At 40.3% G+C, this 21,984-nt stretch overlaps 1 protein-coding gene and 1 pseudogene across 1 annotated transcript in view; both read right to left on the bottom strand.

The window, feature by feature from the left end:
* The window catches only part of Nceh1 (neutral cholesterol ester hydrolase 1), a 67,665-nt gene extending 49,241 nt beyond the window's left edge, over window positions 1-18,424 (bottom strand). Inside the window, exon 1 of the mRNA XM_047565114.1 lies at window positions 18,123-18,424. Within this exon, the coding sequence (XP_047421070.1) occupies window positions 18,123-18,356 (234 nt within the window). The 5' untranslated portion in view covers window positions 18,357-18,424. The remainder of the gene's footprint in view (window positions 1-18,122) is intronic.
* On the bottom strand, window positions 3,262-3,352 carry LOC124993816 (uncharacterized; annotated as a pseudogene).
* Window positions 18,425-21,984: the final 3,560 nt, after the last annotated feature.

Genomic DNA, 21,984 nt, shown 5'->3' on the forward strand with positions numbered 1-21,984 from the left:
ATATTAATTACACAAGACATTAACTGAGTACTTACTTTTGAATATGCTAGGAGATCACAGAACCTTCCCAGGCCAGGGCAACTAATGAAATTGACTAAAACAGATATGAACATTAGGGAGTGGGGAGGCTTGTGGCCAACTGGAGAATTAATGCCTACAGAAGCAGCTATACTCAGCCCCCAGTCCACAGCAGGAGGGGAAAAGGCTGACCCCGTGCTGCCAGATGAGGACTTTTTCCAAGAGAAGCAGGAAGTCCAGATCATTGTGTGAAATATCTGAACCTTTAAGTGTTGACAACAAATTTAAAAATGTTTAGCATACAGTGTGGGCCAAAAATAACATGTACAGGTCAGTTTTCAACTCTTCAGCTAGTTAATGGAAAGTCTGATTACATTTTCCCATACAAATATGAATAATTTATTAATTATGGTTTGGCCTATCTTCAAACCTGGACAATAGAAAACAAAATAAAAAGAGAAGTATTGGAATTTTTTTGGGGGGGGGTCTTGTTTATTTTGCATTTTAAGTTATGTTAAGGCACAGAAGCAGTTTAATTATGGATGAAAATGGACAGACAGATGATGTAGAATCGAAGGGGTATTTATTGGGTCTTCTCAAAGACTGCAGAGGTTTATGTACTTGCAAAAAGATTTATAGCCTTTTATCTAGTAGGTCTACTTTTGAGCAATCTCTTGAGGAAAACACAAAAACAAAAAGATCATATGTGCACCACTGTAACATTCCTTACCATGGCAAGTAACGAAAGTCTAAATGCTTTTTCTTTTTTGTACTAGGGTTTGAACCCAGGGGTGCTTTACCACTGAGCTACTTCCCCAACCCTTTTTATTTTTTATTTTGAGACAATATCTCACAAAATTGCTTAGAACCTCACTAAGTTGCTGAGGTTGGCCTCAAACTTGTCAAATTCCTGCCTCCACTTCGTCGTGAGTCACTTGGAATTATGGGCCTGCACCGTTGTGCACAGTCTAAATTTTTGGTAATAGGAGAACAGTTTAAAAAGTGGTCTAAGTTCTCTGATATACTCACTGCAAAGAGAACTGGGAATACTATGCAGTAATGACGTGCTAAGTCCTTCTGGTAAAATTCTAAGTAAAATAAGTAGTACCTGAAATTGTACCTATAGTATGATAGCATCTAGCAAAGCAAGACAAACATATACTCAAAGAGACGAAACAGAAATACAATAAAAGCAGGATGGTTGTGTTAAGATGAGATTCTAGATGAATTTTTTTCTATTTTTCCAAAATGTTCTTGGCATGATTATTAACCTTTCAGAGTAAGAAAAAAATCAGTTTTAATATACTAAAGGAATTATGCTTCTGTGGGGAAAATTCTAAGGCAGCTGTGACACCCAGGGATTATATAACTTAAGCATCTGGTACCCACCCACTGTACAAACACACCCTTCACCTGCTCAGGTGTGAACTGCTTCCCTGAACACACCTTGCCCGTACCATGTGTCTGTCCTTCCCATGCAGTACATACTTTCCTCAGAGGCAGAGGGTTGAACTGTAGGGTTCCAACAGTCCCTGGAATTTCTCCTGCTTCCTCTCATGACCAAACTCCAGTTAATCCTGCAGTGTCCATTTCAAGGGTCCCTCCTCTGTATCACCCTGTCCAACTCACTGCTTGGATGGCCACTCCTGCCTTTCTGCTCTCCACTATTGGTTCAAACTTTTGGAATGTGCTACATTTTCATGAGAAGTTTCTAGATCTCTTGGCTCCTTTTTCTTGCCTTAAGTTTAACATACTACTTGGTATGTAATTAGTGTTCCCTGGAATCACGGAATGAACCAGTATCCAGTATTACTGTTGTGTTTCTTTTCACTGTTGCTTCTAAGTTCATGCCTTGTGAAGCTGCAGGCAGGCGGCCCTATACTGTTTTCCTTTACCTGGGCTCTTCACGGAAAGAAAACAGGAGTCTGTGGCAAAAGCAAACAATTTTGCTAATTGGTTCTACTGATGGGTCCTTATTTGAGAAATGGGATGTACAGGAACAACTTTCTTTGAGGTGTCCTCACCAACACCCTCTCTCCTATGAGAGCTGTAACCCAATCGAGCCCATCCTAGTTTGAATGGACCGACTAGGCGGTAACTCTAGGCAGGAGGAGGCAGGTCACTCGGGTGTGCTCTGGAAGAGAGCATCTTCCCTGTGCCCCCTTTCCTGCCCTCTCTCTGCTTCCTGTGCACTTTAAGTGGAGCAGCTTCCCTCCACCAGGCCCTTCCACCATGATGTGCTGCCTCATCTTGGAACCACAGCAGTGGAGTCAACCTGCCATGGACTGCAACTGAAACCGTGAGCCAAAGTGAACTGTCCTCTTCCAAGTTGTTCTTGTCAGGTATTTTTGGCCACAGAAAGGAAAAGCTGAGCAACACAGTAGGGAAACCCACAGACATGACCATTCCCTTCCAGAACTACCCAGTCAGGCAGAGGAGACAAATTATGTAGAAGTTTAAACAGACGATTACAAATGCCAAGAGGAAAAAATGGAAAAGAAAGAACAGGGTGGAATGAGAAACACAAACGTAGTAAGAGAAATTGAACTGGGTAGTTAAAACAAGAGATCGTGTTCTCTAACCTACAGACCCACCCTCTGGTGAAAAGGCAAGAAGCTTTTGTCTCAAACTAGGAACCACACGGCCAATGACAGTGTGTTCCAACTTTAAACAAGACTTTTTAAAGCAACACTAGAACAAGAAGGACTGACAAAGTTTTTGTCGAAGATAAAAAGCTACTAAAGCAAACAACGTTAGAAAACACATTTTCAAATTATATTAATTATCAAAATTTAAATACTACTCTATAGGTTTATAACACAGACTCTTCCCTTGCCCCACCTCGTGCTGGAGATGAACCCAGGGTCTTACACAGGAAGCACTCTACCACAGAGCCACACCCTCGGCCCTGTCATAGAGAACATATTTCATAAGTAGTTTAAGCTTATTTCACCAAGTGGCACTTATTCTTGAAAAATCATGCTCTCAATCCTACTACTAGTTTATTGAAAGACACCATGATGAAGTATAAAATAGAATTTTTAAAATGTAGAATGCTTACCAGCTAGATGTCTCATGCCTGTAATCCCAGCCACTTGGGAGGTTGAGGTAGGAGCATCTCAAGATCAAGGTCAGCCTCGGTAACTTAATGAAACCCTGCCTCAAAATACAACATAAAAAATAAAAGGGGCTGGGGCTATAGCTCAATGGTAGAGTGCCTCTGGGTTCAATCCCCTGTGCTGCAAAAAATAAAAAAAGCATGTCATCCTTAAACAGGAGTCATGCTTATCTTCTCTGTATTGTTCCAATTTTAGTATATGAGCAGCTGAAGCAAGTATAAGAGATCTTAGCAACACAAGACAGGCTAGTCTCACCCATGCAAATGTCTTTTTGTTTTTGTTTTTGTTTTTCTGTCAGAAAATTAGTGGAAGTACCTTCCTGTCTGTGGCATGCTCTCCCACTTCAGACTTTGGCTCCCTCTGTTTTCTCTCCCTGGATGCCCTTCCTGTCTGATTGATCAGACTCAGCTCAGCCAGCACCTCCTCGGTCCAAGCTCCTCAGACATGTGGGAGCTTCCTCCACCAGGTTCCCAGCTCTCACCATACACCACAGTCAAACGCACTCAGCAGTATTATACGGATTGTCTACTTTTAGAGTTTTCATAGTGCAAGAACCTCAAGGCCTCTGCAGTGTCTGGCACATTTTGAGTGATCGATAAATGTCTGCTAAAAATATACAGGCACTTTAGAAAAGAAGTAAGGCATCACTTCCTTCCCTGAGCAGAAAGAGGAAGAGCTGTAACAGAGTATGACATTATACATTTAACTTCGATGTTTATAAAAAGACCCTAAAAGTAACACTGTATCTCCATGTACACATAAAACCACAGGAACCAATTTTTATTGCAGTCACTTAAAGATCACAGGTATATTGAACTTAAAATGCTACCCATGATTGCTCCCCACTCTCTGAGGCTTGAAAATGGAAAAAAGAAAAAACGAGAAAATGGTGGTTGGTGGTGGCATAAAGATATAACCTTGGGCCGAGTGGTGATGCACACTCATAATGCCAGTGGCTTTGGAGGCTGAGGCAGGAGGATCATGAGTTCAAAACCAGCCTCAGCAATTTAGCAAGAACCCTAAGTATCTTAGTGAGACCCTGTCTCTGAATAAAATAAAACTTTTTTTTTTTTTTTTTTAAAAAAAAGGGCCGATGTGGCTCAGTGGTTAAATGCCCCTAGGTTCAATCTCTGTTACCAAAAAAGATAAAACCATGGACAACACCCAAATGAAAGTTCAACTTTTTCTTTCTTTTTTTCAGTGTTGGGAGGATAGAACCCAGGGCCTATTGCATGCTAGGCAGATGTTCTACTACTGAGCAACACCCCATCTCAAAACTCCAAACTTTTTTTCTTTTTGGTACTAGAGATTGACCCTTGGCCTCACCAGTGCTAAGCAAGCATTAAGTTATATCCCCAGCCTTTTAAAATTTGAGACAGGATTTCACTAAGTTGCCCAGGCTGATTGTGAACTTGTGATCCTTTAGCCTCTAGCTTCCCAGGTAGCTGGAATTACCAGGGTATGCCACCATACGGGCCTAAAACTCCAACTTTTTTTTGTTTTGTTTTGTTTTTTGGTACCAGGGATGAACTCAGGGGCACTCAATTACTGAGCCACACCCCCAGTCCTATTTTTTAGTTTGAGACAGGGTCTCACTGAATTGCTTAGCACCATGCTTTGGCTGAGGCTGACTTTGCACTCGAGATCCTCCTGCCTCAGCCTCCAGAGTCACTGGGTTTATAGGTGTGCACCACCATGCCTGGCTCCAGCTGTTTTTAAAGCAGTTAAAAAGTCTACGATTTGCCAAAAAACATGCTATTACAGAGACAGGAAATTGAGGTTAATTTTTTAGAGTAATTAAAAATCACTACCAAATGGTTTCCTTCTATAGACATAACCAAAAACAGAGTTTATCTTTTAATCTAAGACATAGTTTCACTTAATTTAATAATTCAGAATTATGCAATATTAACTGACAATGTGAGGAAATAAAAGAAAGTTATTAAATTTTGGTCCATAGTAGCATCTGTGGCTGCTAAGACTCAGATCTGGCACATGGAATATTCTGTAAATTACTGACCCATTGTCCTTCACCAAAGTATAGTATATATGTTTAAATGTTTCAATCATAACTATAGAACTGAAAGAATTCAATGCAAAATGGGATAAGTTAACATTCATCTGAGCCAGGTGTTGTGCCACACACCTATAATCTCAGTGACCTGGGAAGCTGAGACAGGAGGATTAGAAATTCAAAGCCAGCCTCCACAACTTAGTGAGGCCATAGCCAACTAGCAAGATTCTGTCTTAAAATAAAAATAAAAAGAGCTGGGGAATGTAGCTAGATGGAAATGTAGCTCACAGAAATGATAAATGTTTGCAATGATGAATAACCCAAACAACTTGACTGTTAATGCAATGTATAGATGTCTTGAAACATCACACCCTACCTCATAGATATGTGCAATGATTATCTGTCAATTAACAATGATTTAAAAAGAATCCAGATTGTAAAATATGCTTCCACATAGATGAGCCAACCAACATAAATTTAAAATTAGTTACTTAGGAAAAGGGAATTTCCTTACTTTATGTGCTTTACTATCTAGTATGTAAGTAAAAGCCATCAGTAACCTCCATCTCAGGTTTTAACCAAGATATATAAAATACATTTTGACTATTTCTGGTCAGAAACAATAGCTTACAACCAACATTGCATGATTTCGGGTAGACATCTTGAATTCATTGGTGCAAACAGGGTGTAGGTTGAGACACTGAATGCAAAAGCCACAGAGGCCGGGCTGGGGGTGTAGCTCAGTGGTAGATCACTTGCCTAGCACATGTGAGGCACTGGGTTTGATCCTCAGCACTGCATACAAATAAATGAAAGAGAGATATTGTGTCCGGATGCAACTTTAAAAAAGAAAAAGCCACAGGTGCCTGGGAGAACATAGAACATTTTGGGGCTGACACGTTGTGGGTCCACCAGATGTAGACCTGACCAGCTGTTTCAGCCCTAATGTTTTTCAGCCTCTCAGGAGAATCTGACACAGTTGACCATGCCCTCCTGGTGGTGTTCAACATTCTGGGTTCCCCTGACATTCTATTTTCCCAGTTTTCCTCCTTGTTTCCTGACTGCTTTGCTGGCTTCACCTCTTCTCAAACACTCTTCACACCACTCATCTCATTCAATGCCATTTCCTCTAGGAATTTCATTTGTTTCCAAGGTCTCAATTATCACTGACCTGTCAAAAAACCTACCCATATTTCCTATATTTCTCCTTACATTACTACTTGTCACATGTTTTTGACCCTGCAGAGCCAGGTTTCAGCTTCAGGAAGGTCAGGTTCTCTTTTGTCTTGTGAGTTACCTCATCCCAGTGCCTAGCACATAATAATTGCTCAACTAACAAATGATAGATAAATGATAAATTTCTTTCATTATGGGGGGCAACCGAAGACACTTGTCTTTGATAACTTGAGAACTCGAAGTCATCTCTTCTATACTTACAGGCCAAATACCAACAGCCACCATTACAGCAAATCCAAAACCTTCCTGTAGGGCAGGCTTAAGATGGCTGTAGTTATGCTCCCTCACCAAGGCTTCTAGTCAGTTATGTTTTTAGTATATAGCCACTGCTGTAGACACTGTGATTCAGCATAAGTACTCAAGGTCATAAAGAGTGGCTTGTGAGCATGTGCTCACTTATGTAACCTGTTGTCAAGCCTTCTTTGTTTCGTTTGCATATAACAAAGGCCTGTGGGAAGACTCAGTGGGCCGAGAGCTGGGGGCTGCTGCCTCCTCCAAATAAAGCATGTCTACTATCCCAATTGCACCTCATATCTTTCTTCACCTGTCAGGATCCTTAATCTGATTCCCAGGGACTGAGCCTCAGCCCAACACCTTTGTTGAGAAAGATATCAAGCTGGCTTGTCAGTACTTCTTCATCAACTTCCCACTGAAGCAAGATGGCCCATGATTGGGATTAGAATTCCAGTAAAAAATATGTTCATTTTTACAACAAAATGTCATGTCAACAACCATACCTCAGGTACCTAAAGTCTAAAGAACTCTATACAGGTGACACATAAAATTCTAAAATGGATTGATAGCTTAGCAAAGCCCAGTGGGACTCACTGATATAAAATAGCACTTGTCCAAAAGACAGAGATTTCTCCAGTGTTTAGAGCAATGACTCCAGACAGACTCTGGATTAGAGTTCTGGTTTTGCCATTTATGGCGTGTATGACTTGGGCAGACAGATACTTGACCCATCCCTTTGTGCCTCACTTTCTTCATTTACAATGTAAAAATAACAGCAGTATTGACCTCACAAGGTCATTATAAAGATTGGGTTAATATATGTAAATTATAGAACAATGAGAGTCAGCCATGACAGCCATGATGATGGTTGGTATCACCAACTAAGCCCATGTACTCCAGAATTTCAACTGGGAATAAGTTTTAAGTACTTGCTGTGTGCCAAGCACTGTGTTAAGACTTTTATACATGTAATTACATTTAATCTTTATCACAAGTCTTGAGAGAGACCCTGTCATTATCTCCACTTTAACTGATAAAGAAACTAATAAGAGTAGAGGGGGTGGCTCAGTGGTAAAGTGCATGTCTAGCATGCATGAGGCCTTGGGTTCAATTCCCAGCACCGCAAATAAAAAGAAAGAAGAAAATTAACAGTTTCCTTACAGTTCAATAACTTGGTCAACTAGTCACATAACAAGTAGGTGCTAAAGACAGGATTTAAACCTAGTAGCCAGCAGTCCATGTTAAGAAGAGCTACAGCTGTATAGAAAGCCACAAACCAGGGAGCAGTGGAAAAGAGGAAACAATATGACAAAAACCACATGCTACTATTGTAGGACACTATGGACAATTGCCAAAATCAGATCTGGACTAAATCATTCTCATGCTCCAGGTGTTTTGCACATTTAAATGATGTTTGATAAGAACGGCAAGGATGATGACGATGATGGACAACAGAGCTTTATACACATCATATCGTGAAATCTTCCTATAACTTTATAGATTAAGTATTATATATGCACTTGCTAGGTCAGGAAACAAACTCAGGTTAAATACTCTATTCAAGGTCATACAGCTAATATAGATCAAAGTCAGGATTCAAACACAGTTTTTGATACCAAAGTCCACACTTTAAATCACTGTGAAAATGGTCCTCAAAATTTGGTAATATGTTATCAGTTTCATGAAATAGTTTGTGAAACAAGAGAACTATAGTCAATTAAATTTGGGGACCTACTGTACATGTTTGGGGTTTTTTGTTTTTTGCTTTTTGTACTGGGTATTGGACCCAAGAGTGCTTTACCACTGAGCTACATCCCCAGCCCCAGCCCTGTTTATTTTTTATTTTGAGACATTGTCTCCCTATGTTTCTGAGGCTGGCTTCAAACTTGAGATCCTTCCATCTCAGCCTCCTGAGTTGCTGGGATTAAGACATGCACCTTTGTTCCTGGCTGTATATACTCTTAAGATTCAAAAAACAGCCAGGCATGGTGATACATGCCTTAATCCCAACAATTTGGGAGACTAAGGCATGAGGATTGTAAGGTCAAGGCCAGCCTGGGCAACTTAGGAAGACCCTGTTTGAAAATAAAACAAAGAACTGGGAACGCAGTTTGGGGGCAGAGTGTTCCTGGGTTCAATCACTAGTAACTCAAAGAAAAAAACAAAACTCAAAATGCACATTAAAAAGTAAGAAATCCAAAATTCTTTATAATTAAAAAAAAAATCCTCATTAACTGTTTAATTCAGCATTGCCTAATCTTTTTAAACCAGGAAACACTTTGTTAATGTGTAATAAAGATCATAAAGACAAATAAGAAGAAGGCCACTAGCCTGAGGTTGTCCCTGTAACCAGAACTCCTAAGCAAACCAAAACCCAAGTCAATATAAAGGGTAAAATGAAACTCAAGTTTAACCAGTCAGAAACCACCAACTAAACTAAAGGACTTTTCACAGGATCATACCCAAATAAGGCAAATGTCTAGCTGCAGCCAAATAATTTCTCTACTTTGCTTCCATGTTCATCTCCAAAACCTTGCTGCTCACAGGCAGAGTGGAGCTCTGTGAACCTCTTCTGGTTCTTCACACTGTCTGATTCTTCAATTGTCCTTTGCTTATTATATATACTCTGTTAAATTTATCTTGTCTAAAGTTTTTCTCTTAACGATATTAATATCCTCCAGGAGTAAAATTTGTAAATATACAAGACACTTCTTCCTGTGTGATGCATTCTTAGTGTGGACTACACAAGGAGTACAGAAGAGGGTGGAGTAGAGAGGTGGAGTGGGGACAGGGGAGGCTGGACAGGCATGGCTACGGAGTCCAGTGGACCTCGTCCATGGCCAGCCTCCTAAGCAGTCATGTGTCTGTGAACAGGTTACTTAACTTTTTTGGACTTCTATTTCCTTTCTTGAAAAATAAAGGAAATTACTAATTTTATACAGTCTCAATTATCATTCATTCAATGTTTATAATTCAGTAAAGAGATCCATTGTTATACAGAAACCTTGGGACAAAGATCCTCTCTTAGAATGGACACACATACAAGAAATAGTGAGCTAAACATCATGCACTTTAGAAAAGTGAACTTGCCATTCATGGTAGCTCATGCCTGTAATTCCAGCAACTCAGGAGACTGAGGCAGGAGGAATGCAAGTTTGAGGCCAGCCTCAGCAACTTGGTGAGACCCTCAGCAATTTAGCAAGACTCTGTCCCACAATTAAAAAAAAAACAAAAAAAAAAAACAAAAAAAAAAAAAGAAGAGAAAGAAAGAAAAAAAAAGGATTGAAGATGTAGCTTAGTAGTAAAGCATCCCTGGATTCAGTCCCAAGTACAAAAAAAAAAAAAAAAAAGATTCAACTTCTTTAAAGAAAAAATAGTTTAAATCTGATATCATGGTATAGGAAGCTTAGAAGAGAACTGCTCAATTTCTCATGGAGCAATCATCAGTTATTCCATTCTAGCAGAAAAGAGACAGAATGATATCAAATAAATGTGGAAATTTACCATTTAAGGAGATGGCTTATAATTTTAAGTAATATTTAGTAATTTTAAGTAATATTTAGCTAGAAACAGGTAGATAATTCATTATAAAGACAAGCATAAATCTGTAAGATATTATGAGGAAGTTAAAATCTAGAAATCAACTAGGCTTGCAAAAAAGAAAGGTTGCAAAAGACAGCAAAAACCATTTTGGGCTCTCTTCAGAGGCAGAAGCCCGTGGAGGCCCTAGGTCTGTCCCTTGGGGCAGATGGAGTAATACACAGACTGAAAGAAAGCAGAACCATGAAATTCCTATTTTCTTTATAGTTTCTCGATCGCGAACTTCAAACAAAATTAAAAATCATAAGAGGGAAATTCTATCTACCAAGGTGAGAAAGCTGATGATTCGGTGGGGACCCGGCATATTAAGAAAATATCAATGTTAAGGGAAGAAACAGGAAAGAGCCATAAGAGAAAAACAAGATGCTAGCTGAGTGTGGAGAGAAATGAAGGCTGCTAGGGGCTACTGGAGGGTGGGGAAGTTTCTAAAAAGAGAGGATATTTGAGCTGACGTGGAAGCTGTAGGGGATGTTGACCCAAGTATGAGGGTGGGAGAGCATGCATGTCGGAGGGACAAGGGGAAAGGGGTCCCACACCAGTCTGTTACTGTCTTCAGGGACACAGAGCGGACCAGTTACAGAACTTAGCACTTTTATTCTGTAGTATTCTATAGGGGACAGGCAACTGGGAGAGGGGGCAGAGTGGCAACCGGAGGAGTGAGTCAGATGGGAGCACCCAGGACAGGCCTCATTCTACACCCTGACTTTATCAGGCTGAACGTTTGCAAATCATTCAGGTTTACCAGGGAATAATTCTGGTTTAAGACTAATAATCAGATAATCATCCTGGCATGATTATCTTTGACAGCTCCTGTCACTCTCAAAAACATCCTGGCTTGGACAATAAATTTTACATGCAACTTGGGGACTATCTATCCATGCTTAGTAGCAATGATAATAAATGTGGCGAGATGAGCTATCCAACTCTGCAAATGTGTATAGGTGACCCACAAGATATTGATGTTTAAATGCATCATAAAGGCAACAAATTAAAAACATTTGTATAACTATTCACAATTTATCAAGCAGGATGCAGAGGGACATGCCTGTCATCCCAGCAATTTAAGAGTCTGAGGCAGAAGGATCTCAAGTTTGAGGCCAGCCTTGGCAGCTTAGCAAGACCCTCAGCTACTTCATGAGATCCTGTCTCAAAATAAAAAATAAAAATGATGGGATGTAGCTCTATGGTAGAGCACCCCTGGGATCAATCCCCAATACCAAAAACAAAACAAAACAAAAAAAACTTACGGAGTTGGCATTTTATTTGACAACCATTTGTATAAATTCTTTTTGCTTTCAGTGTCCCCTGGGGTACCACAGAAATTTAATCATTTAACCACGCAAGCTAAAAACAATGTCAGAATATGAAGACTGCACTGGTGAAAGGTTACTATGAGCATTCCTACTGCATGACCCAGCAGTGAGAGCATCAGAGACTAGGAGCCAGGAACTTCAGTTCCAGCCTTGGCTTCACAGTGTAATCATGTAGTACACAGGAGGATTACAAGGTTGAGGCATGCCTGGGCAACTTAGCAAGACCCTGTCTTTAAAAAATAATAAAAGGACTGGGGGTGTAGCTCAGCGCTGTAGCTCTTGCCTAGCATTTGCCAGGCTGTGGGTTTAATCCCTAGTGCAGGGAGAGTGAGGTGGATGGACACAGTAAGAACGATGGTATTTCTGTACTCAGGGATCTATCTGTAGAAATGCTAGAAAAACAAAACAAAACAAAACAAATGCAACTATAAATAAGCAGCTGAATCCATTTGACCTTAGTTTTCTAAGTGCTGTCTGCAGAGACCAACTTAGATCTCTTACCTTTCAAAACTAATACTGATTAAATACTACCCCTGAAGCCAGTCTTCAAACCTTTCTTCTCCCATGTGTTTAAAGATAATCCTGAGGCAGTGGGGACTGGGGGTGGGGGATGTGGGGATCTCAAGACCAGTAGAATAGAGAAAAGGGACCAAGGGGAAGGAGGAGGAGAGGAAATGGTGAAATCCTGGGGAACGATATTGACCAAATTATATTATTATACTATGTGCCTGTATGAATACGTATTAATGAATTCCACCATTATGTATAATTATAATGCACCAATCAAAAATAGCGAATAAAAAGAATGTGAGGTAGTTGCTTCAAAGCAACTAAACCCACACATAAACTCTGTAATTCCTAAATAATTGTTCACACGTAGTCTCTAATTTTAAAAATAAATGAGAACGGTTCTTCTGAATCATCTAAAAATTACTACTGTTAGTGAAATCTCCAGTGTACATGAACAAATACACACTATCACAGGTGTGAAAGGCAATAGATAAAACTTGTTATTTATTAAGGTCTTAAAGTTAAATTTGCCTGACATTAGTAAAAATTCCAGTTCAGAACTGTTATGAAAAACGTTAGCATATTACAGTTCTTCAGGGTTTCCAGCTAAGCTGTCATTTAAACCACCCACACAGCCCCAAAGCACATCACCGACAGGCAATTCAGGTGAGGTCAAGTTAAAGCTCAACAGGTTTGGAGGCGTTATACAGAATGAAATACCTTACTGGACTAGTCTAAAAGCACTATCATCCATAAGAAACAGGGGAATATCAGAAGAAATGCCTGTTTCAACAATCTCTCTTCTACATTATGTCACTGAAAAGGTTCATAGTATAAGAACTAATAGCTGGTCAGGTGCAGCGGTGCACCCCAATAATCCCAGCTACTCAGGGACTGGGACAGGAGGCCAGTCTCAGCAAATTAGCAAGACTGTGTCTTAAAATGAAAAATAAAAAGGACTGGGGATGCAGCTCAGTGATGAAGTGCATGCTTAACATTCAAGAGGCCCTGGTTTCAATCCCCAGCACCCCAAAATAAATAAATAAATAAATAAATAGATTTTAAAAAATAATTAAAAGAACAAGTAAGTTAAGAGATAGATGATCAAGGTAAGACAAGCCAGGTTCCTGATCTGAATTCCCTTGAAATATCATCATTACCCCGGGTCACCCTCTTTCCTACCCTCTGAACTGTACATAGCCTCTCCCTCCTACAGGCTTTTGTAACTGTACCTCTTACATGATGCCTATCAGCTCCCAGCTTTTTTTTTTTTTTTAACATGATGCTGAGGATGGAACCCAGGCCTCCCAAAGGCAAGATAAGTGCTCTACCATGGGGCTCCATCACGAGCCTTTTTTTACTTTTTATTTTGAGACAGGGTCTCTCTAAGTTGCCCAGGCTAGCCTCAAACTTCCTCCTGTCTCAGCCTCCCAAGTCACTGGATTACAGGTGGGTACCATCACGCCCAGCTAACACTGTAGGTTTTCAATCTGTGTTAAGTCTAAGTGACTTTGCATGAGACTATAATAGCTACATCAAAAGATGCTTTTTAAAAAAAATCTGATTTTCTTCATTGAAAATTCCAAAAAATATACATTACATTAATATGCATATATGGACCAATTTCACTTTAGAAGTAGGAAACATACTCCTGGACAAAGAAAAAGTTCTAGAAAATTTTTTTATTATATGTTCATTGTGAAAAAATACATTAATGTACTTTTTGATATATAGTGTACATGCATTAGAGCCTTTCCCACTTCATATACAAATCTTTCCCAAGTCATTAACCATTATTTTACAACATAAAATTTTCAACTGCATAATGTCCCCAAATATGAATATACCATATTCACCATACTTTAATCTTGGGGGCAGTGTTGGGGATCAAACCCAGTGCCTCAGGCTCATACATGCTAGGCAAGTGCTCTACTTCTGAGGTCCACTCCATACCCCCTCCTTCATTGTTTTTCATTCCCTTAAATGATGCTAAAAAAATACATATATATAAATACATATAAATATATATATAAATATGTATATATAATATTTCTCCACATTTCTTAAATGGTGGGGCTCTAAAAAGGAAGAGTTAAACAAAGTTTTTAATCCTGTAAAAGTTTCCAAGTTTATAACTACAGATTGCTTATGCTAGACAAGCCATCTAACCACGAGCTTTAACACCAGCCGAAATTTGCCAACATCCATCATGATTTACAACCTTCTATCCAGAGGGACTGCTGGATCAAAGAACCAACATACTTCGATGACCTCTTGTGAATATTGCCAAACTGTCCTCAAAAAAGTTAGTCCTGATGTACATTTTATCCAGCAGTTTACACTTCTCAGTCCCTTCACCGGCACTGGGATTACCATTTCTTCACTTGCATAGCATTTTGAAATCAGCCTTCATAACTTCCCCACTCTCTCTCCTTGATCTCCTCTAGTCTTCTGTTGCCCCATTTTATATAAACTGCTCCACTGCCCTTCCCAGACCTATTTTAACTTGTGTTTTTCCACTGCTAGTTGTTATAATGGCTCTTTTTTAACACTAAAATTAGCCTAGTATTTTATCCCCTTAGACTCTTAGTATCAACCAACTAATCTGATGAACTAATCCATGCTAATGTAAAAGGGCTCATTCCCAGCCACACGCATGCAATGTAACTTGAACAGTTTAAGGAAAATGTATTATCTATCACAGAAATACATTCATTTCATAGAGCAGTATCTTTCAAGGTTTTCAGTTATTTAAGTCACCTGGGAGAAGTTCTAAAAACACTGTTAAAAATCCTTATCTCCCAGAGATTCTGAATAAATTTGGCATAGGGTCTGATCTGGGCATCAGGATTTTTTAATGGTTTCTAGGAGATTCCAATGCAGCATCTGTGCTTGAGATGAATTAAGAGCGAAATCCTAAGTAGCTGTTTATTTATTTATGGTACTGGGGATTGAACCCAGGGTCTCTTTACCAATATACTACATCTCTAGCCCTTTTAATTTTTTATTGTCTCTAAGAAGCTTCATAGGTAATATTGGAGGACTCCAAGGAAGAAGAGTGCAATGAACATAATCTCAATAATCTGACTCACTGTACAAGATAAAGGTGATAAAGAATAAAGCAGCACTCTTGACTCTTGATGCCACAGGTAGGTGCTGCTGTGTCAGGAGGTAGGCCAAGCTTAATCTTCTAAATGGCTTCAATTGCTTTTGCAATGGAGCCAACCAATGAAAACTAAAATTATTTTAATTAGTCAGTTTATGCCATGCAATTTAATGGTAGCTCTCTAGGTTTCAATGATATAAATGACTCCCAGGTTACATGTATTGTATTGTTTCAACAAAATTGGGCAATCTGATAGTTTTTTTTCCCCACAATTCATAATGGATCCTTGGAGACAACTTTTAGAATAACTATATATACCAGGCATTTAAGTACACTACGGGGGTGGGAGATAGCAGCTGCTACTGGGGAGGCTGAGACAGGACCATCAGAAGTTCAAGTCCAGTCTCTTCAACTTAGTAAGATCTTGTCTCAAAATAAAAAAATAAAAAGGGTTGGGGATATAACTCAGTGGTAGAGCTGGATTCCATTCCAATACCACAAAATAAACAAATACACACGCACACACATTCCTGGACTGTGCGTGTAGTTCAGCGGTACAGTACTTGCCTACCATACGCAAGGCTCTGGGTTAATTCATATTTTATAGGGAAAACTCAGGAAAATGACTTTACTGAGTAAAATATGCTTTTATCTGTTCTGAATAATCTTGCTTTTATTTTGCAATGCAGAAAAAGAAATGACAAAAGCCACTTCTCAACCAATCTACTCCAGGGTCACAGAGTCAGGTGAGGATTCCTGCCATCTCTATTGCTGGGTCCTGGCATTACAATCTTTCCATTTCCAAACACCGGATGAAGGCACACTGTGGAGAACCCTATCCAGTCTCACCCTTGATGGTTTGGTCACCTAAGTGGGGAAAACAGGTTTTTCTACATATCTGGTTTCCCCCAAATTACTTATAATAAGGGAGACTTTCTCAGTGACCTGAAAATTAAGAATATTGTCTGCAGACAACTCTTTCTTTTTTCATGTTTTCCTTATTTACATATTTATTGAATATGTAAATTCAATACATATTGAAGCCAGGGGTGCTTTACCACTGAGCCACATCTCCAGCCCATTTTTGTATTTTGAGACAAAGTCTTGCTGAGTTGCTTAGCACCTCGCTAAGTCGCTAAGGCTGGCTTTGAACTTGCAATTCTCCTGCCTCAGCCTCCCAAGCCACTGGGATTACAGTCATGTGCCACCTTGCCGAGTATGTGTTTTCCTTATTTCTAAGCTATTGCAGATGTCCATTTAACCCACCCAGGTAAACACCATTGTTCTCCAGAATCTTTAACAGGTTTTACTTCAAATTACATAATCTCATAAGAGGAGAGAGGGATTGCAGGGTTTCCTACATGAAGACATGAAGACTGATTTTTTTGGGAGTGCGGGTTGATATCAATGCTAGAGAAAGGGATGGTCTTTGTTTTGTTGTGCCAAATTTTAGTAAGCAGTTGGAAAAGAAGGGATTCTATAGCTTCATAGACTTTTTCAAATGGACAAAAGAAGTCTTGGAGGTGGAGAATGTGACTGGATTGGGGGAAAAGCAAATCTGTACTAGAAATGCACTACAGTGCCCTAGTAAGGGGACATTTAATGGGACAAAGCCACTATGTAATTCTACACATAGTGGCTAGGAAATGTAAACCCTCTAGAAAAATCACAATTGTTTATTTTTTCCCCTCTCTCTCTCTCTCTCTCTTTGTCTAGTTGTCATTTCTGAAAGAAGGACTTTACAAAAATAACCTGAGATTAATACCCAAGATTGGAGGGAGGGAGGCCATTTGATTTTGAAGTAGGGTTAAGAGTTTAGATAAGGTACATGACTTGGTGACCCAAGCCTCAAATCCCACAGACTAGGGAGGATGAGGCCAGTCTGGGCAACCTAGAGAACCTGTCTCAATTAATTAAATAAATAAATTACAAATAAATAAATAATAGGGGCTAGGGGTGTAGTTCAGTGGTAGAGTGCCCCTGGGTTAAAGGGCCAGTACCACCACCACCAAAAAAAAAAAAAAAAAAAAAAAGAATTGAGCTTAATTTAAATAAGGCAGTCTGCTCAGAAATACTGCCCAATCATAGGGCTTAGCCTTGGCTGCAGACTGTAGTTCTGACTGTAAAAACAATGCCTCTTCCAATGGAATAAACCAGTTCCCTTTCCCTGTCTGGTGGGGGCGCGGGGTTGGGGGGGAGGGGCACACACATTGGATCCAGTGGAGAGAAATGTTACCCTTCCAGGTTAAGGCAGGGTTTTCTGGCTTTGCAAAGATTATCTCCTTGACAGCCAAGGTCATAAAATAAACGCTGTGGGACAGGCACAAAATACACAAGAGCTGCCACCTCCTCCACCACCTTTTCAGCCAGAAGGGCCTCCTGGCCTCCTTTCTTGGGCTGAGCTGAGAAGTGCCATGGATGAAATGAGAGATCCGTGCGGTTCCTCAAGTGCTAGCGGAGCCCTGCCTGCTGTCCCCGGGAAGGCCAAGGGGACGTGGGAGACTGCCCTTGCCTGCTTCTGCTTTTAAGGTGGCTTTATTCCCCGGAATTGCAGCCTGTTTTCCCCGAGCCTCCCTAAAACAATTAACTCACTCTCTGCCGGCTCCTATGGGAGGACGAAAACGGGGGCGGAGCGGTTTATAAAATGCTGAAGGATTTGACTTTTGACATTGCAAACCAAGAAAGGGGGATCTTTAGGGCGGACGAGAGGTCAGACAACTGTCAGATTCTGTTCAAGAACTTCACCTCTTCCATCGCACACGCAGAGCGGGCGACCCGGATCGAGCCCTCCGCTAGCAGGAGGAGGCGAAGCCCATACCCTGAAAATGTCCGGCGGGGCCACCTTAAAAAGCGATCGCCTCACTGCGTTAGCAAAATATGTGTTCTCATGGAACACGGTCGAGAAATTTTGCTTCCCCATCACACACTGCTTAAGAGGAGGGAGAGAGAAGCAGCGCCGGGCTGCGCCTCACCACTTGCTGTGCGCCCCGGAAAGTCGCGTCCAGCAGCATCAGCTTCCAGGGATCGGACACCGAGCTGGGCAGCGGGATGTAGACGTAATAGGCGGCCAGCGCCACCAGGGCGGTGAGCAGGACACAGGACGACCTCATCCTCCCCCGGCTCGGCTCGCCTGTGGGTTGACAAGGAGGAGAGGGCGATACCACCCAAAGACCTCCAGCAAGTTTCTGCCAACGGCAGCTGTTCATTCACGTGTTTCTTGTAAGCCCAGGAGCCAATCACAGACGGCGACGGGAGGAAGTCAGAGCGCTGACGTGCCCCCTCTTCGGTGTCCTTGCAAAGTGCTGCAGACGCTCCAGGTTTGAGGAAGCTCTGGCGCTGCGCTGGACGTAGCACAGCGGGCTCTGGAGGACACTGTTTGTATTGCATGCCTGTGACGACCGGCCTCCTGAACGTTCTCAAACAGTTGAAAACCGAATAGTTTGAGTGTGATGGGTCTCTGTCCAAAGCACGTGAGTCATTCTGGCTCAAAATGGAGATACTACTGAGGAAGATAATAAAAATTTTTCTCTCTAGCCGGGCTCGGTGTCACATGCATGCAAACCCAGCGACTCAGGAGGCTGAGGTAGGAGGATGGCAATTTCGAAGGCCAGCCTCAGCAACTTAGCAAAGCCCTGAACAAGTTAGCGAGACGGTGTTTCAAAATTTAAAAATGAATAAAAAGGGCTGTGGATGTATAATAGGATGTAAGACAGTGGTAAAGTGCCCCTGGGTTCAATCCCCAGTACCAAAAAAAAAAAAAAAAAAAAAAAATCTCTCTTTAGACCCACATAGGTAATGTAAGTTCTAAATTGATAAGCGATGAAAAGAGAGTGATAAATTCCTGTAGCTCAAAAAATGACTCACCGGGCACTACATCTAGCACCTGGGTCTTGGGTCTTGGTTTAGAAATCCTGTTCTCCAGTGGTGACTCTGCCACAGCTTCTTAGAGAGAAGGCTTATTCCAAGGCTTGGACAGGTAAATGACAAGACAAGGCTGTTGTGCTAGAAGAAAGGCGTATTAAGAAACGAAATGATGGGGATTGGTCAGAAAGTCACAGGTGGCAGTTTGAAGGGTCTCCTCATCTCTAAACCTGTAATAATTTTAGCATCAAAATAAGTCATCACAATGATTATAAACCACTGAATGAGATAACTCAGGAATATATACTAATATAAATGAGTAAACACATGAAGATTTCTTTACCATGTCAATTATTAACCACAGAAAATCATAAAAGAATGCTAAAACTTGCAGATGAAAGTTTCACAAGAAATTTCCATTTCTCATCAAAAGATCTCTCCATAAATTATTAATTACAAAGGGAAAAGTAATGACTTCATAATGGAGAAACCTGGTGGATACCACCTGAAACAACTCTTCCAGTGGGTCAGTGGTACCTGGAGAAGAACTGGAATCTGCATTTCCTGGGAGTGAAGGGGTGGGGAGGAGTATGGAATGGAAGAGAGAAAACTTCACTAGCAGAATTACAACCAGAAATCAAGGAGAACATTTAGAACTGTTTTAAGGAGGTGGTAGGTGAGCAACTCCAAACTTATTAATCAAGGCCTTAAAACACCTAGCATATATAATTTTGCATTTTAACATACTTTTAATTTAATTAATAGAAGCGAAATAGCCATAAATGTGAGAGTGATGATGAGATTATTAGAAGTTGGTTTTCTGTTCAAAGTCAGAGGTAAACATTGTTAAGAAGGACATTTTTCAAAGGTGTTTCAAGCATAAATTTGAGGAAGTTGTTTTCTTTTTTTTAAATTGTAGTTACTGGCTATGCATGTAACTCTAAACAGACAGGGTTGTGTATGTGGGTAAGTGTGTGTGCATGAATTTAGAACCCAATCTTTATGGGTAATTAGAAATAATCCCAAAAGATGGGTGCAGTGGCACATGCCTATAATCTTAGCTACTCAGGAGGCTGAGGCAGGAGGATTGCCTCTTTGAAGACAGGCTGGGCAATTTAGCCCAAGCTAAATCTCAAAATAAAATAAAGAGAACTGGAGGACGTAACTCTAGCAGGGTGCTTGCTTAGCTTGTTTGAGGGCCTGGGTTCAATTCCCTGTACCACCCCAAATCCCAGAGACATAACTTTACTTGTTTTGGGGTACTCTGGAAAATGATTCAGAGTTTTACCTTGTAGACTTTAATATATTTTCTACCATTCTGAAATCATAGATTTTAGAACGAAGGACAAAACTACACCAAAAACCAAAACCCACACCTGTCCCTTTCATCTTCACTGTAATAACAAGTTCAATGTTATAGATGAGCTTCAAAAAGACCAGCACAGCTGTTCATGTCCTCTTGTTTGGAAGTGATGGAACCAATATTTCTTTCTCCTGCTTCCCAGAACAGAGCAGCTTCCAGAAGCAGTAGATTTTTTTATTTTTTATTTTTTAGGGAGGCAATTGTTAATTTTTTATTTTCTGGGTTTATTTTAATTAATCACTGTTACATGTTGAAGCTCTGGGAATCTAAGTTCTTTTTTTAAATTAAAATATTTTTTATTTTTACAGACACATTTTGATTCATTGTACATAAATGGGGTACAACTTTTCATTTCTATGTTGTACACAATGTAGATTCACACTATTCATGTAATCATACATATACATAGGGTAATACTGTCTGTTTCATTCTACTGTTTTTCCGTCCCCACTCCCTCCCACCCCTTTTTCCTCTACACCATCCAAAGTTCCTTCATTCGTCTCTTCCCCCCATTACCCCCCCTCATTATATATTGTCATGCACTTTTCAGAGAAAACATTTGGCTTTTGGTTTTTTGGGCTTGGCTTATTTCACTTAGCATGATATTTTCCAACTTCATCCATTCATCAACAAATGCCATAATTTGATTCTTCTTTATGGCTGAGTAATATTCCATTGTATATATATACCACAGTTTCTTTATCCATTCATCAACTGAAGGGCATCTAGGTTGGTTCCACAATCTAGCTATTGTGAATTGAGCAGCTATGAACATTGGTGTGGTTGCATCACTGTAGTATGCTGATTTAAAGTCCTTTGTGTATAAACGGAGGAGTGGGATAGCTGCGTCAAATGGTGGGTCCATTCCAAGTTTTCTAAGGAATCTCCATACTGCTTTCCAGAGTGGCTGTACCAATTTGCTACTCCACTAGCAATGTATGAGTGTGCCCTTTTCCCCACATCCATGCCAACACTTATTATTGCTTGTGTTCTTGATAATAGCCGTTCTAATTGGAGTTAGATGAAATCTTAGGGTGGTTTTAATTTGCATTTCTCTAGTTACTAGGAATGATGAGCACTTTTTCACATATTTGTTGTTCACCTACATATCTTCTTCTGTGAAGTGTCTGTTCATTTCCTTAGCCCATTTATTGATTGGGTTCTTTGTATTTTGGGTGTAAAGTTTTTTAAGTTCTTTATAAACTTTGGAGATGAGTGCTCAGTCTGAAGTGTGTGTGGAAAAGATTTTCTCCCACTCTGTAGTCTCTCTTTTCACATTAGTAATTGTTTCCTGTGCTGAGAAAAAAAACGTTTTAGTTTGAATCTATCCCATTTATTGATTCTTGCTTTTATTTCTTGTGCTATGGGGGTCTGGTTAAGGAAGTCTGGTCCTAAGACAACGTGATGGAGATTCGGGCCTGCTTTCTCTTCTATTTGGTGAAGGGTCTCAGGTCTAATTCCTAGATCCTAGATCCATTTTGAGTTGAGTTTTGTACAGGGTGAGACATAGGGGCTTAATTTCATTTTACTGCATATGGATTTCCAGTTTTCCCAGCACCATTTGTTGAACAGGCTGTCTTTTCTCCATTGTAAGCTCTTGGCACCTTTGT

Source organism: Sciurus carolinensis, chromosome 9 (genome assembly GCF_902686445.1).
Source record: "Sciurus carolinensis chromosome 9, mSciCar1.2, whole genome shotgun sequence".
Classification (NCBI taxonomy): domain Eukaryota; kingdom Metazoa; phylum Chordata; class Mammalia; order Rodentia; family Sciuridae; genus Sciurus; species Sciurus carolinensis.